This window comes from Neoarius graeffei, chromosome 10 (assembly GCF_027579695.1).
Source record: "Neoarius graeffei isolate fNeoGra1 chromosome 10, fNeoGra1.pri, whole genome shotgun sequence".
Classification (NCBI taxonomy): domain Eukaryota; kingdom Metazoa; phylum Chordata; class Actinopteri; order Siluriformes; family Ariidae; genus Neoarius; species Neoarius graeffei.
Window position 1 is genome coordinate 3,129,502 of NC_083578.1, and position 16,324 is coordinate 3,145,825.

The 16,324-nt window shown below is 42.1% G+C and overlaps 1 protein-coding gene across 2 annotated transcripts in view; it reads left to right on the top strand.

Moving 5' to 3' along the window:
• The window catches only part of aebp1b (AE binding protein 1b), a 42,754-nt gene that overhangs the window by 8,765 nt on the left and 17,665 nt on the right, over positions 1-16,324 (top strand). Inside the window, exons 2-8 of one of the 2 annotated variants that reach the window (XM_060931110.1) lie at positions 6,824-6,898; positions 6,993-7,202; positions 9,727-10,032; positions 10,307-10,420; positions 10,508-10,603; positions 14,222-14,302; positions 14,809-14,868. In XM_060931110.1, coding sequence (XP_060787093.1) covers positions 6,824-6,898; positions 6,993-7,202; positions 9,727-10,032; positions 10,307-10,420; positions 10,508-10,603; positions 14,222-14,302; positions 14,809-14,868 — 942 coding nt within the window. The remainder of the gene's footprint in view (positions 1-6,823; positions 6,899-6,992; positions 7,203-9,726; positions 10,033-10,306; positions 10,421-10,507; positions 10,604-14,221; positions 14,303-14,808; positions 14,869-16,324) is intronic. The other variant, XM_060931111.1, reaches the window with a different exon arrangement.

The window sequence follows — 16,324 nt, forward strand, 5'->3', positions numbered from 1 at the left end:
ATGGTGGAACGTTGACTCTAAGCATTCAGTTGCCTGATCAAGTTCTGCAGGGGCTGACAGTGACCCAATCAAAGTTGATAACTCTGGGAGATCATTTATAAAGCTCTGTGCAGTAGTTGACGTGAAAGTATGTTTAATACAGTAGCGTGGTGAGGTGCATATATTATTACTCAGACATAGTTTGGATAAGATGACATAATGATCTGAGATAACTTCAGACTGTGGAAGTATGACTGTATTCTCTATGTTTAACCCGAATGTTAGTATTAGATCGAGGGTGTGACCACCATTATGGGTCGGTCCTATGACATTCTGATTAATCCCTACTGAATCTAAAATGGACACAAACGCTGTTTTTAAAGGGTCTTCTGGGTTATCGAAGTGAATATTAAAATCTCCGACAACTAAAGCTTTGTCTAAGGAAATAACAAGATCTGAGATAAAATCTGCAAATTCAGAAAGAAACTCAGAATATGGCCCCGGGGGCCTGTAAATAATAAGCAATGGAATTAACTGGGTAGACTTATTTTTTGAGGCTACATACATTATATGAGTATGAAGAACTTCAAATGTATTAAATTTATAACCAGGTTTGTGTGTTACACCTAGATAATCATTATAAATAACCGCGACGCCTCCTCCTCTGCCAGTTAGACGAGGCTGGTGTATATAACTGTATCCAGGAGGACTCGCTTCATTTAATGCTATATATTCATTTGGCTTAATCCATGTTTCAGTTAAACACAGTACATTAAACTCCTGATCAGTAATGAGTTCATTAACCATTAGCGCTTTAGATGTAAGAGATCTAATATTTAATAGCCCCACCTTTAGATCAAAGGTGCTGGCAGCAGCTGTACAGTCAGTCTGATCTAATTTTATATTGATTAGGTTACTGGAACAAACTCTCTGAGTATTTCTACCTTTTTGTTGAGCTCGGGGAACAGACACAGTCTCGATGTAGTGGGCCCTGAGTGACGACTCTGTGCAGCTAGCAGACAGTCGGTTTAGCCTGTTCGTCTGCTCCCTGGCCTTGGCTCTGGATTGTCAGAAATTAACTAGGCCTGTTCTGAGACTATGACCTATGCTGCAGGAAATGAGAGCAGCACCTTCCCGAGTGGGATGGATACCGTCCCGCCCTAACAGGCCAGCAGTACCTTCAAAATTAGCCCAATTATCTATAAAGCCCACACTGTTTTCAGAGCACCACCTGGACAGCCAGCAGCTCAGCGACCATAACCTGCTGTAAGCTACATCGCCACGCCGCATTGGGATGGGGCCAAAGCATACTACAGCATCGGACATCGCCTTTGTGATCTCTCAGTGAAGTGTGACTTCCTTTCACTGTGGTATGGGTGTTGGTTTGAGCCAGATGAATATTTTCGGTTTGAGTATTTCAGAAGCTGCTGATCTCCTCCTGGGGTTTTCACACAACAGTCTCTAGAGTTTACACAGAATGGGGCCAAAGACAAAAAACATCGAGTGAGTGAGCGACAGTTCTGTGGGTGGAAACAAACACCTTGTTGATAAGAGAGGGTCAGAGATCAGAAAATGGACAGATTTGAGGTGGTTCGAGGTTTGTTTGTTTTTTGTCCAGGAAGGATATAGTAACTCATATAATCACTCTTTACAGCCGTGGTGAGCAGAAAAGCATCTCAGCATGCAACAGCAGAACAGAACACATTGGGTTCCACTCCTGCAGCCAAGAACAGGGATCTTACAATCAACAACACATTCCTATTAAAGTGGCCGGGGAGTGTGTATATAATACTGTTACCTATTTTAATTTTTAAATTGTAATTACGAGACATTTTATAAAGTGAAGAAACTACAACGTTATACCCGTGATGAAAAAAGTGACATAGTTCCAGGATACAGGACGAGAAATACTGAAAATCATCATTGGCAAAATTTGAATCATAAAAAATACTGTAAAACATTTTATAGACTTTACCGAGTGTAATTAGGTTTCATCTCGATCGTGGGCGTGTTTCTGTTAACCTGCTTAATGCGCAATTAGAAACTGCAGTCTAATAGGAACATGTGACCGTCACTCGCATGAGGTGGCTTTTCAGACAATTTGAAAATCTTCCGCAAAAAAAAGAGCAAAATTGAAATCAAAACACGTTTTTCGCAGGAATATCACCGTGCTAACACTCACTCATCAGGTGTTGGAAACCCATCGCCATGTTGAATTGGAATGATTATCGCGAGAAGAGAAAACCAGCTTTAAGTGCATCATCACTCGGACAGACAGAATATTCACTCTCATCTCATTATCTGTAGCCGCTTTATCCTGTTCTACAGGGTCACAGGTGAGCTGGATCCTATCCCAGCTGACTACGGGTGAAAGGCGGGGTTCACCCTGGACAAGTCGCCAGGTCATCACAGGGCTGACACATAGACACAGACAACCATTCACACTCACATTCACACCTACGCTCAATTTAGAGTCACCAGTTAACCTAACCTGCATGTCTTTGGACTGTGGGGGAAACCGGAGCACCCGGAGGAAACCCACGCGGACACGGGGAGAACATGCAAACTCCACACAGAAAGGCCCTCGCCGGCCACGGGGCTCGAACCCGGACCTTCTTGCTATGAGACAACAGCGCTAACCACTACACCACCGTGCCACCCCCATTAGCAATCATGTTTGGGTTTAAAAAAAAAAGCTTATTTTTGCACAAAACTGCAGTGGAGTCTCATTTACGTAAAGATCGATGAGACACCACCTTGTTTTTTTTTCTCCACCTTCACGTTATTTTGTCGTAGTCAGTGTGAAGTGGGCGGGGCTATATTTGGAGTACATGACATCAGGTAACCCTGTAGATCAATCAGTGACAAATATGCAAATGAAGCGGTTTATTTCTTGGACACTTGGCCTCTTTTTTTTTTCTTTTTCTGAGAAACCATGAACAAAACTAGCAGCGTTTATCACATTTTATACACACTTAATGCAGTATGTCATGTGTGGTCTTGTTAAATAATTCTAATTTGAACTTTTTTTTTAAACAATTGTGAAAAAAGGGCAGGATGACGACACCAACGAGAGAGAGAGAGGGATTTAATCTTCAGCTTGAGGACTCAGAAGAGTTTAAAGATCTTCCTCAAATACTTAGTTGGTTCCTGGGATTTGATCCCACAACCTTAACGTAACCTTGAACTTCACTGCTAACTTACTTTACAAACAGTGTGAATAATCGGCTGCTTGCTCATCAGAATGCTTCAGCAGTAGAAAAGATAAACACATTCAGGAAAGATTCAGTGTGGGACGATATGATTAACAGGAGACGCTGTGTGTGTGTGTGTGTGTGTGTGTGTGTGTGTGAGAGAGAATGATATTCTCTAAGTAAATATAGGTCATGACTGATTTGGGGTTTTACAGAGGCAGCAGGCCGCGAGATTTTTCCATGAGCTTCTCTGTGGTGTCTGTGATGGAGGATTTAAACCTCTGAGTGATGAATAAAGCAGAAACAGCAGCTTTTAATTTACGACAGAATTTAATTCCTCCAAAGTCTGAATAAAAGTGTCTGTGTGTGTTTTGTGGACGAAGCAGACAGACCATCATTTGCAAAATTAATTGACCGATTTCACTTTAAAGCTTCTTTTTCTTCTCACTAACACATGCTTCAGCAGGAAAGAACATTTTTAAATGGCTTCTGATTATTTTATTTATTTATTACACTTTGATATTATTTGTTATGAGCAGAAAAGGCGACACTGATAATGGATGTAATTTCAGTGTAGTTATCAAGAAAAAGAATCAAATAAATAACATAAAATAAAATCCCCCCCACACACACATGATTTTTAGTGTTAATGCTTCAGCTTTAGACAGTAAATTGTTTTATATTTTAATACAACAAAGTTTTTTAAATGAAAGTTTTCATTGAAAAAATTAAACAAAAAAATCAAAATGCAACATTAACAAAAAAAGAATAAAGCGTTAATGAGAGGAAATGTTTTGTATTAAAATGTTTCTTGATTTAAAGGAACAGTCCACCGTACTTCCATAATGAAATATGCTCTTATCTGAATTGAGACGAGCTGCTCCGTACCTCTCCGAGCTTTGCGCGACCTCCCAGTCAGTCAGACGCAGTCAGACGCGCTGTCACTCCTGTTAGCAATGTAGCTAGGCTCAGCATGGCCAATGGTATTTTTTGGGGCTGTAGTTAGATGCGACCAAACTCTTCCACGTTTTTCCTGTTTACATAGGTTTATATGACCAGTGATAAGAAACAAGTTCAGTTACACAAATTGAAACGTGGCGATTTTCTATGCTATGGAAAGTCCGCACTATAATGACAGGCGTACTAACACCTTCTGCGCGCTTCGGCAGCGCATTGATACCTTCACTCCTGTTTTTTTTCTCTCCCCCCCCCTAACTTCCATCAATACAACCAACATGACCACCAAGACAAGTAGCCTGCACTCCTTGGAACACAGTCTAGTCAGGAGGGCGGGGGAGAGGGGGGAGAGGGGGAAAACAGGAGTGAAGGTATCAATGCGCTGTCGAAGCGCGCAGAAGGTGTTAGTACGCCTGTCATTATAGTGCGGACTTTCCATAGCATAGAAAATCGCCACGTTTCAATTTGTGTAACTGAACTTGTTTCATATCACTGGTCATATAAACCTATGTAAACAGGAAAAACGTGGAAGAGTTTGGTCGCATCTAACTACAGCCCCAAAAAATACCATTGGCCATGCTGAGCCTAGCTACATTGCTAACAGGAGTGACAGCGCGTCTGACTGCGTCTGACTGACTGGGAGGTCGCGCAAAGCTCGGAGACGTACGGAGCAGCTCGTCTCAATTCAGATAAGAGCATATTTCATTATGGAAATACGGTAGACTGTTCCTTTAAAGTCCCTCCTTTTAAAAACAATATTCTTTTTAAAAAAATCAGGTAATGTGATCATTAAAAAAATTAGTTTCAAATAAGTAAATAATACTAAATAAATAAAATAATAAATGGTAAAAAAATATTTAGTAAGAAAGTAATAAAGAGATTTTTTTTCCCACTGTTCCACTCCAACACACAACTCCTGATGACCGTGTGTGTGTGTGTGTGTGTGTGTGAGACAGCAGTGGGGAGGAAGTTTAACTGGAATCTTCAAACTTTCTCTGTGAGACAGAACAGGATGAGCATTGAGTGCCAGAGTGTCTGGGTCTGAGGCGTACAGAAAACCACTGTGTGTGTGTGAGAGACCAGAATTCTGCATTCTGATTGGTCAAAAGGTGCTAATTCTCTATAACAGCAGTGTGGGTTTATATTAATGCCCTCATTTATGAACAAATTATCATTTCTAAGGTCATGGTGGTGTAGTGGTTAGCGCTGTCGCCTCACAGCAAGAAGGTCCAGGTTCGAGCCCCGTGGCCGGCGAGGGCCTTTCTGTGTGGAGTTTGCATGTTCTCCCCGTGTCCGCATGGGTTTCCTCCGGGTGCTCCGGTTTCCCCCACAGTCCAAAGACATGCAGGTTAGGTTAACTGGTGACTCTAAATTGAGCGTAGGTGTGAATGTGAGTGTGAATGGTTGTCTGTGTCTATGGCTACATTCACACTGCAGGCTGAAGTGACTCAAATCCGATCTTTTCGCCCATATGTGACCCGTATCCGATCTTTTATTGACAATATGAACGAGACAGATCGATTTTTTTCAAATCCGACCCAGGCCGTTTGGATATGTGGTGCTAATTCCGATTCCTATCCGCTCTTTTCATATGCGACTTCAGTCTGAACCGCCAGGTCACATTCATCCGACTTACACGTCATCAACAAGCCACAAACGTCACTATTCTGCGCTGAAGTAGGCGGCGGGTCTCTCAAAAAAGTTACAACAACATGGCGCATAATCACGGGCGCAGATAGAGGGTGGGACAAGTCATATTTAAATTCACCTCGTTCGGTCCCCCCCACTTATAGGGAGGAAAAAACGTCTATGCTGTCTTTCTTTGCATAAGGCAAACCTCACGGAAAAATCAAAAGACTAATTACCATTCGGTTTATTGAGGTGCACAGCAGTGTATACATAGTTGCAATAACTCACATAAAACAAAACAAAGACTGATATTCGGTTGGTTGAGCTGCGCAGACTGCACAGGTTGCGCGCTCGAGCTTGGTTGCTATGGTTACTAACAACAAGTTTGACAGGCATATTGGGGTTGGTTTGCTGGCAGCTTTGTACCCCCCCCAGTTTTTTGTCCCCCCCAGTTCAAAAAACGTATCTGCGCCCCTGCGCATGACATCAATGCGAGGGACGCTTCGGGCTGTGAAGGTTCTGAATCTTCTCAATGGAAGGACGCAGAGGTTAGGGAGCTGATTTCCATTTGGGGGGATGCAGCTATTCAAGCTAGATTGGATGGGTCATACCGCAACCGGGCGGTTTTACTTCCGTAAACACTGGCCATGCTCACTGCGTGTGACGTCGTCGTATCCTGCACTGCGCATGCGGAACACTTTTAGGTCGCTTTTCGTTCATACTGAGGATCATATACAAGTCGCATATATTTGTTAATGTGAACGACCTCACAAAAAAAATCGGATTTCACAAAAAAATCGGAATTGAGCATTAAGCCTTGCAGTGTGAACGTAGCGTATGTGTCAGCCCTGTGATGACCTGGCGACTTGTCCAGGGTGTACCCCGCCTTTCGCCAGTAGTCAGCTGGGATAGGCTCCAGCTCGCCTGCGACCCTGTAGAACAGGATAAAGCAGCTACAGATAATGAGATGGATGGATGGTAACAGCTCATTCATAGGGACTCAGGCAGATGATCAGTATGTTTAGTGTTTGTGCTGATCCTAATAAAGGTGTGTGTGTGTGTAGGCCCTCTACAGGTCATGGTAATACCCTCACATGTCCAGATCCAGGCAGAACAGAGGAAGCGTGTCCTGTGCAGAGGTGATGCTGTTTCTCATCACACTTTCACACTTAAATTAAAACATTTTAATGTTTTCACAGTTTTAAAAAAAAAAAAACCTGTTCACGTTTTCAGCGATGGGGGGAGCTCAGAGCATCGTCTGGATCGGCCCCGATGGAGGGAGCGTCTCAGAAAACGACAGGAACATCAAAGCACAAAGGCATGACGAGTCGACCAGCTCGCTCGTCATCATCTCGGCTCGGGTGGAGGACGCCGGCGTGTACACGTGTGTGGCTGAAACCGCACACACCACAGCGCAAGCTCAGCTCAACCTGGAGGTCACGTGTAAGTGCATCCCAACACACTCTAACGCGGTGCTGTACAGTGTTATAACAATGTTCTTAATATGTTATGAGTGTAACCTTTATAGTCGTGTCTCTAAGCAACTGTTGCTCCAAATTCAGCCGAAAGGAAGAAATCTGAGCACTCTGATGGAGCAGAAGGGCGTGGCTACCATCAAATAAACGCTGATATTGTGAGCATTGTGAGCAAACGATTGCAGATTTCATCCCATAACTTCCCAAGATGTTCAAAAGTTTGTCCACCTGACATAGACGTGTGCGTGTGTGTGTACACAGAAGTAGCCAAACAAGATTCTGAAGCTTGTGGCCAGAAAAGTGTACTAGACGCTCTGAGCGCCACAGACTAATCACAACCAGATTTGTGTCATTTCAATAATCACACGCTCATTTCCGAAGATATCATTTAACTCACTGTGGTCAGAGAAAAAGTGTAAATGTTTCATTTTTAATGACGAGATTTCATCTTTTCTTATTTTCGTTTTTGACCTGCAGTGAAAGAATCTCAAAGCTGTGTAAATATTTTCACACCCCATGCTGAATATTGGGATTTGGGGATGTGTGCATCTCTGATATTGAGTCACGTCTGAGGTTTTTTTTTTTTTAAATTGTTTAGCTGGTACCAAAACCCCAGTGCAAGACTCCAGAACTTTTTTATGAAAGCCTGAGGGCTGGGGAACGTCAAGGAACATCAAGGAAAGTTGGCAGCTGTAGGATGGCATTAAATAAAGTTTTAAAATGTATTAATGAACGTTTAATGCTGAGTGTGTTCCCGGGACTGAACCCCACTCTGGTTTTCTGATTGTTTTTGCTCGCTCTGGTTCGATTCGCTCAGCAGACTGATGAAGGAATTATACAGCATTTTCTTTTTCCAGTCGTGAAAATGTGACCCAGTTTTTCTGACTCGTACGTAGTCGCAGGATGTTTGGCTTCTTTCTGTTGAAATCATCGTGCTGTAAGTGATCTCGTGGGATTGAGCAGCAGGTCCCGGGCTGACTGTAAATAATCAGACAGTGAGATTAACAGGAAGGAGTGTTTGACTGTAGGGTCAAGTAATGGAACATACGTCAGGGTTCAGACACTCAGTATTTTTTATCTCATGTAGTGTGTTTGCAGAAGAGCTCACCCTGATGATATCGGTAGGAGTGAGTCTGTGGAGTGAATCTTCTGAAGTGTGACTAAAAACAACAGATGGTTATTAACTGTACATGACCTCATACACATCGGTATCCGGGTCACATCAAGGAACGGTATCTGTATCTTATATTTGACTCCATGTATCTATTATATTCCATCCATCCATATTGAAAGATTTGCATGTCTGCAAACTCGATAACAACTGGAAAATTTGCATCTTTCACATATGCAAAATAGTATGTCTTTAGTCTTAATGAATAGACAATTTTGGGGCGGAGTCAATGCAAACAGATTCATAGTTTACTTACAAAACCTGAAACTCCATTCAGGAACAGCGACACTACGTCAGAAGAGCTTGTATTAAATTTGTGGAAGTGTGATGTTGCCAGATAAAGACAAAATTATGCAAAACTATTTTCCTGAGATATTAATAATAAGAACTTTTATTGAGAGATTGACCTTATTGTCTCTCTGTTAGTCCTGAATATGACTTTAAACTGCAACCGGTGGTGAGTCTCAGGTCTGGGAGGACTTGAGTATTGGGGAAAGTGGAGTTACCCCTTAATCACCATCGCTCCCAGGTCCGCTCTGACCCGGAGTGGTAGCACCTGCCTGGGTTCCAGCTATGGGTTAAATAGTACATCACCAATAAGGTGCTGGCAGCAGGGCGCTTTTCAGTGCCATATGGCAGATGAACCCAACAGGGTCAATGGCACACCACCAGATGGCATGCGGAAGAGCCACTCAAATGGCCAATGGATGGCAAGTCAGTTGTCACCACAGAGAAACTTCCACACTGTCAGGTCTGTGGCACTTTTGCGGACTACTTGGCATCGGGTCTGGAGGTCCAGAAAGACAACACGATGGGGGCACGACATCATTTGTCTTACCTTACTGTGCAAGGGACTTCATTAGGAAAGGAGAATAGTATATGAGAGCTCACAAGGCCAGACATTCCATGGCGGCTCAGCTGGGCCGTTTGTGCTGCTGGTGTGGGCGATTCTGTCGCTCTGGTGCGGGCCTTGCGGCCCATCTGCGTTTCTGCGCATCCTAATGAAGGAGTCATCATTGCTAGCGATGGACAGCCGACGATGATTGCCTCTCTGTATATTGATCTATTTTTCTGTCTATCTTTCTGTTTACCATACTTTCATTCTTGATATCTGCCTATATTTTATATTTTTATCTCACTGTCTCTCTATCTTTGTCTACATCTCTGTCATTCTATCTATCCATCTGTCTGTATGCATTTTTCTGTATATCTGTCTAACTATCTGACCAGCTGTCTTCTGTCCATATTGTCTGTCTGTCTCGGTCTCATTTTTTTTCTCACTTTCTCTCCACTCTCTTTCTCTGCCCATCCCTCCATCCAGTGAAACGAGCCCGGAGAAGAGCGAAGAAGGAGGAACGAGAGAAAAGACAGAAATTACCCAAACCCACAAAGAAACCCAAGCGTCCGAAAACCACTAAGAAGCCCAAAACTGAGAAGAAAGATAAGAAGAAGAAAGACAAGAAGAATAAAATGGTCACCACCACCACTTTACCTCCAACTACGACCACCACGGAGCCGCCCACCACGGAGCCACCCACCACCGAGCCGCCCACCACCGAGCAGCCCACCACCGTAATCGATTACAATGAGTTTGTGGATCCGTTTCCAGATGATTACTGGGATGAAGGTTAGAGACCTGATTATATTTTTAAACTAATGCAAAAACATATCATTAAAACAGTAATTAGACATGAAACACATTTTTATAGCAATATAATTTGAAGTACGTCACTATAATAATTGATTTTTTAAAGTTAGAGTATTTGTAACTGCAGTATTGCCATTCCTATGCATTATTCTGGATAAATACTATCAGGAACAGGGTATACTTATTATTGAACACTTATTTCACCATGAGCTTACAAATTATATTAAATGGCAAAAGTGCTTGGTTTTTACAGAATATTTGACGGCGGAAACTACTACAGTACCCCCTGACCCCCCGACGCAGGAGCCTACAGACGATCTCGAACACTTCCCCACAGATGACTATTCACAGCCGTACACTGACCCTGGTACGATCTGTCCAATGTCTGAAGAGAATCACAGCAGTATAAAGTTTTACTTTATTTAACTCCATCTTCTCCTTACTTCTGTAAAAGATGATGACTACTGGAAGTTTGATGATCCTGAACCCACAGTCCCAGTGATCAGTGGCAAAGACAAAGATGATGATGATGATTACTGGGACTCGACATGTGAGTGTACACTTGAGGGTTTGCTTTATTTAACTGGCAATAATTAACAATATTCAGATGTTTACTGATCCTACATTTAAATAGTCAAGAGTTGCAATTAAAGAAACAGAGCTCCAAATACTGTAACTAACTAAGAATTATATCCTTTTTTTTATAACCAAAAGTCAGAGCTTTAAAGACTGTGAAAAATCAAGAGCCAGAGACCCAAAGGTTGAGACCAACTATGAGTCAGGATTCCTAAGATTAGCAACAATAGGATCTCCACAAGAATTAGAGCCTACAGTCGGAGGAAAATGTTTGTACACCCTTTGGAATTTTTTACATTTCTGCCTAAATTGGTCATAAAACAGCGCCTGAACTCTCCAGCAATTTTAAGAATGAACAAACAGTGTCTGCTTGAACTAAAACCACTCAAACAATTACATGTTATCATATTTTTATTGGCCATAAGATGGAAATATTGACAGGATAGGGAGGCATAAGTAAGTACACCCTTAGCTAAGGCTCATCCAAGAGCTAATTAGACTAATTAGATGATTAAACAATTTGACTCAGGTGTGAGCCAACCTGATGTCCAATCACTGAGGTGTGTCATAAGCTACCCACCCCACTGGAAAACCAGTTAAAAGGTGTGTTTTGATGAGAGGCATGTTCTGTGCATCATGCCTCGCTCAAAGGAGCTGTCTGAAGACTTAAGACACAAAATAATTGATTTGTATAAAGCTAAAAAGGGTTACAAAACCATCTCTAAGACCCTTGGTGTTCATGTGTCTACAATTAGAAAAATTGTGTATAAATGGAGACAATTTGGAACGGTTATTACTCTGCCAAGGAGTGGCTGCCCTGCGAAGATCACTCCAAAGGCACTGCGAGTCATCATCAATGAGGTAAAAAAGAATCCAAGAGTGTCCGCTGAAGACTTGAGGAAATCACTGAAACATGCAGACATCTTTGTGGACACATCTACTATAAGAAAGACACTGAACAAGAATGGGATTCATGGGAGAAGGCCATGGAGGAAGCCACTGCTGTCCAGAAAGAACATTTCTGCTCGTTTGGAGTTCACGAAAAAGCATTTGGATGCTCCTCAGCGCCATTGGAAAAACATATTGTGGTCTGATGAAACCAAAGTTGAATTGTTTGGGGGTAACACACCACATCATGTGTGGAGGAAAGTCGGTACAGCACACCATCAGCAAAACCTCATCCCCACTGTCAAGTATGATGGCGGTAGCATCATGGTGTGGGGGTGCTTTGCTGCCTCTGGGCCTGGACAACTGGCTATAATCAATGGGAAAATGAATTCTCAATTATATCAAGATATTTTGCAGAAAAACCTGAGGCAATCTGTCAAAAAGTTGAAACTCAAGAGAGGATGGGTCCTGCAACAGGACAATGACCCTAAACACAGAAGCAGGTCGACATTAGAATGGTTTCAGAAGAACAAAATTCACGTTCTGGAATGGCCCAGTCAAAGTCCCGACCTCAATCCAATCGAGATGCTGTGGCATGACCTCAAGAAAGCCATTCATTCCAGGCATCCCAGGAATCTTGCTGAATTGCAACAGTTTTGCAAAGAGGAATGGTGCAAGATTTCTTCTGATCGTTGTGCCTGTCTAGTCTGCAACTACAGGAAACGTCTGTTTGAAGTTATTGCAGCCAGAGGAGGGTCAACCAGCTACTAAATCAAAGGGTGTACTTACTTATGCCTCCCTATCCTGTGAATAATTCCATCTTATGGTCAATAAAAATATGATAAAACGCAAATGTTTGGGTGGTTTTAGTTCAAGCAGACACTGTTTGTTCATTCTTAAGATTGCTGGAGAGTTCAGATGATGTTTTATGACCAATTTAGGCAGAAATGTAAAAAATTCCAAAGGGTGTACAAACATTTTCCTCCGACTGTATGTGACCTGACTAGGAGCCAAAGCCATAAGGAATAGGACCAACCAAATGTCAGAGCACTAAAGGCTGGGCCAAACTAAAAGATTGAGCCCTAAACACTGGGACACACCAAGAATTGAAATTAACACAACACAGAATCCTAAAGACTAGAAGTAACCAAGAGTCAGAGCCCTAAAAAAGTGGGACCAATTATTAGATCCCTAATACTGAGACTATTCAAGAATCATAACACTAAAGAATAGGGCTAACCAGCAGTTATCAACCTCAAGAATTGGACTACCCAAAACTTAAGACTCAAGGATGATCAAATCCCCAAAGACTGTGACTAACTCTGAGTCAGAGCTCTAAAGACAAGGAATTATCAAGACTCATCACTCTAAAGATGAATAGTAACCATGAGTCAGAGCCTGAAAATTGGGACTAACCAAACTTTTAAAAACCTAAAAATGTGATTAATGATGACTCAAAACTGGAATTAGACAGAATTCGGTGCCCTGCAGATAGAGACCAAAACTATCAAGGAGTTCGAGCCTTCATAACTGGGACCAACCAAGAGTCAGATCCCTAAAGACTGGGACTCCCCAAGAGTCAGATCCCTAAAGACTGGCACTAACCAAGAGTCAGATCCCTAAAGACTGGCACTAACCAAGCGTCAGATCCCTAAAGACTGGCACTAACCAAGTGTCAGATCCCTAAAGACTGGCACTAACCAAGAGTCAGATCCCTAAAGACTGGCACTAACCAAGCGTCAGATCCCTAAAGACTGGCACTAACCAAGCGTCAGATCCCTAAAGACTGGCACTAACCAAGTGTCAGATCCCTAAAGACTGGCACTAACCAAGAGTCAGATCCCTAAAGACTGGCACTAACCAAGAGTCAGATCCCTAAAGACTGGGACTCCCCAAGAGTCAGATCCCTAAAGACTGGCACTAACCAAGCATCAGATCCCTAAGGACTGGCACTAACCAAGAGTCAGATCCCTAAAGACTGGGACTAACCAAGCGTCAGATCCCTAAAGACTGGGACTAACCAAGCATCAGATTCTTAAAGATTGTCACCAACCAGGGGGCAGTGATAGGAATTTAAAGCTTTTCTCGAGGGATTTTTTTTTTTAGTCAAAAGAAGTATTGATCATGATTACTCTCAAGTAACATGTTTGGTTTTTACTTTTTTTGGATGGTAGAATCTATCATGGTGGAAAAACAGAAATAATCCCAGCTCAGGGTTTTGTAAAGACTGGGACCAACCATACAGCAGTTCCCTAAATATTGGAACTCCCAAGAGTCGGATCACTAAAGCTCTGGAATAACCACGATTCAAATCTCTAAGGATTGGGAGCAACCACGAATGAGAGCCCTAAGGACTGGAACTAACCATAAATGATGGCCTACATGAACTAACCAAGAGTCAGAGCTCTAAAAATGTAAAAAAAAAAAAAAAAAACCCTACAGTATAGAGTCCTTAAACTGGGACATGTATTGGGGGAATCAGTTGGGATTGAGTATACAACTAGAAATCCTAATCTTTGGACTTTATTAACATGAACATGAAGCATTTCAAAGACTTTAAATATTTTACATAATATAATTTTACTTGTAATTAAATATCATTTCCTTGAGTGGGAAGTATAAAGTCACTCTCTGGGTAATATTTAATCAAGGACAAATGATTTTGATGCTTTATTAATGCAAATTTTGCTTTCTTTACTAACAGTTGAAGTGCCAGAAAACATACCATTCCCAGACGGTAAGGAGATCAGTCCGACTGAACACGACTGGAGTTACTCTATTACGGGTGAGCTTGGGAAAGAAATATACGACCTTTTATTGAGAATAGGGGTAAAATAGTTTCAGTGTACTGTGGTATCTGCTTACAACTTGTAAAGTATTGTAGTATAATTCAGTGTATGGTATATGGTCCCATCCCTAATTCAGAACAAAGCAGCAGCATAAAAGTCTACGTTAGTGGTGAGTGGAAATGGGAAAAATCCCAATTTAAGCAGGCTTTTTATTGAGTTGAAGATTCCCCGACTGCGTTTTAGTATCCGGCTTTATAAAGAGTGACTTTACGCACCTCATAAACTTAATACCCAAGTCAGAAGAGCTTGTTTTTATACAGTACATAAAATGGAAAGGGGGGAGGGGGGGAGAAGCCTGGTGGTGTTGGCACAGAGATCAGTAGCACAGACATCTAACAAAGTAAAATCTAAAAAGATTACTTTCTCATTTTCTTCTAAATACACTCGAGGGATAAATGAAAAGGAAACATGAACTCTGATCTTTATTTTTATCTTGTTTCAGAAGAGCCCACAGTCCCGACATACGAAAACAAGTGGTATGAGGAGTACGACTATGAATACGGTAAAAAAACCATCAAGCAAACAAACACTTTGTGATCTTTCTTTGCAAACAGACTTGTATACTATACCGGTAGATCCAAAGCAACCGTGTCATGAAAGCGTGAGATTTATGGATTGAATTAGAGAACACTAGAATTCGTCAGGTCTATAATTTATCCTTCCTGTTTTTACATCAGCGGGAGCTGCAATATTCAGTCCTGTTGTTACTTCGAATCAAAACAAGAAGGAATGTTCTACGCTGAGGCTTTTCGGACGCTTGCTGCCAAATGGATATTTGTTGGATAACTTCACAATGCCTGTAGGATCTTTGTCAGGAAAACCGGCTTTGAGCCAATATTTGTGAAGCAAACATATTACACAATTTGAAGTGGGTGGAGCTTAGTAGCTCCTGAGTGGTTCTTCGAGCTGAGTAATGCTGAAAAAGATGAAAACACTTCTTGACACCAAACGCTTCTCTACAGTGCCAAGTTTTATTCTCTATGACTTTAGCACAATTTATTTTACATTCCAGCACCAAGTGCTTGGACCCCTAACAATGACTAATTGATAATAAGTACTCAAAAGACGGCCTGATCATGATTGCTCTTGACCATCATGGTTGCTTGCTTACTTTTTTGGATGGTAGAATCTAGAATAGGGCGGCACGGTGGTATAGTGGTTAGCGCTGTCGCCTCACAGCAAGAAGGTCCTGGGTTTGAGCCCCGTGGCCGGCGAGGGCCTTTCTGTGCGGAGTTTGCATGTTCTCCCCGTGTCCGTGTGGGTTTCCTCCGGGTGCTCCAGTTTCCCTCACAGTCCAAAGACATGCAGGTTAGGTTAACTGGTGACTCTAAATTGAGCGTAGGTGTGAATGTGAGTGTGAATGGTTGTCTGTGTCTATGTGTCAGCCCTGTGATGACCTGGCGACTTGTCCAGGGTGTACCCTGCCTTTCGCCCGTATTCAGCTGGGATAGGCTCCAGCTCGCCTGCGACCCTGTAGAACAGGATAAAGCGGCTACAGATAATGAGATGAGAATCTAGAATAGTTTTTTTTTTCCCCCTCTGAATCATGTTTAGTCTCATTCCTGGTGGTAAAACCCACCTTCAGAACAGCTATCGATAGACTCGATACCTAAATTGTAAGAAGAAGTGTAATGTGTTTGTGTTAGAATAGGAAATGTGTAAAAACCTGAAAAATAAAAGCAGCTGAAAAGGTTTTTTTTTTCCGTAACAAGAAGGAATGTTCTACACTGAGGCTTTTCGGACGCTTACTGCCAAACGGATATTTGTTGGACAACTTCACAATGCCTGTAGGATCTCCATCAGCAAAACCTGCTTTGAGCCAAAATTTTTATGAAGAAAACATGTTTTTCACGCTTTACAGAGCTTGAACTGGGTGGAGCTTAGTGGTTCTCGAGTGGTTCTTTGAGCCGAGGAATACTGAAAATAGATGAAAAAGTTTCTTGACATGACATCAAATA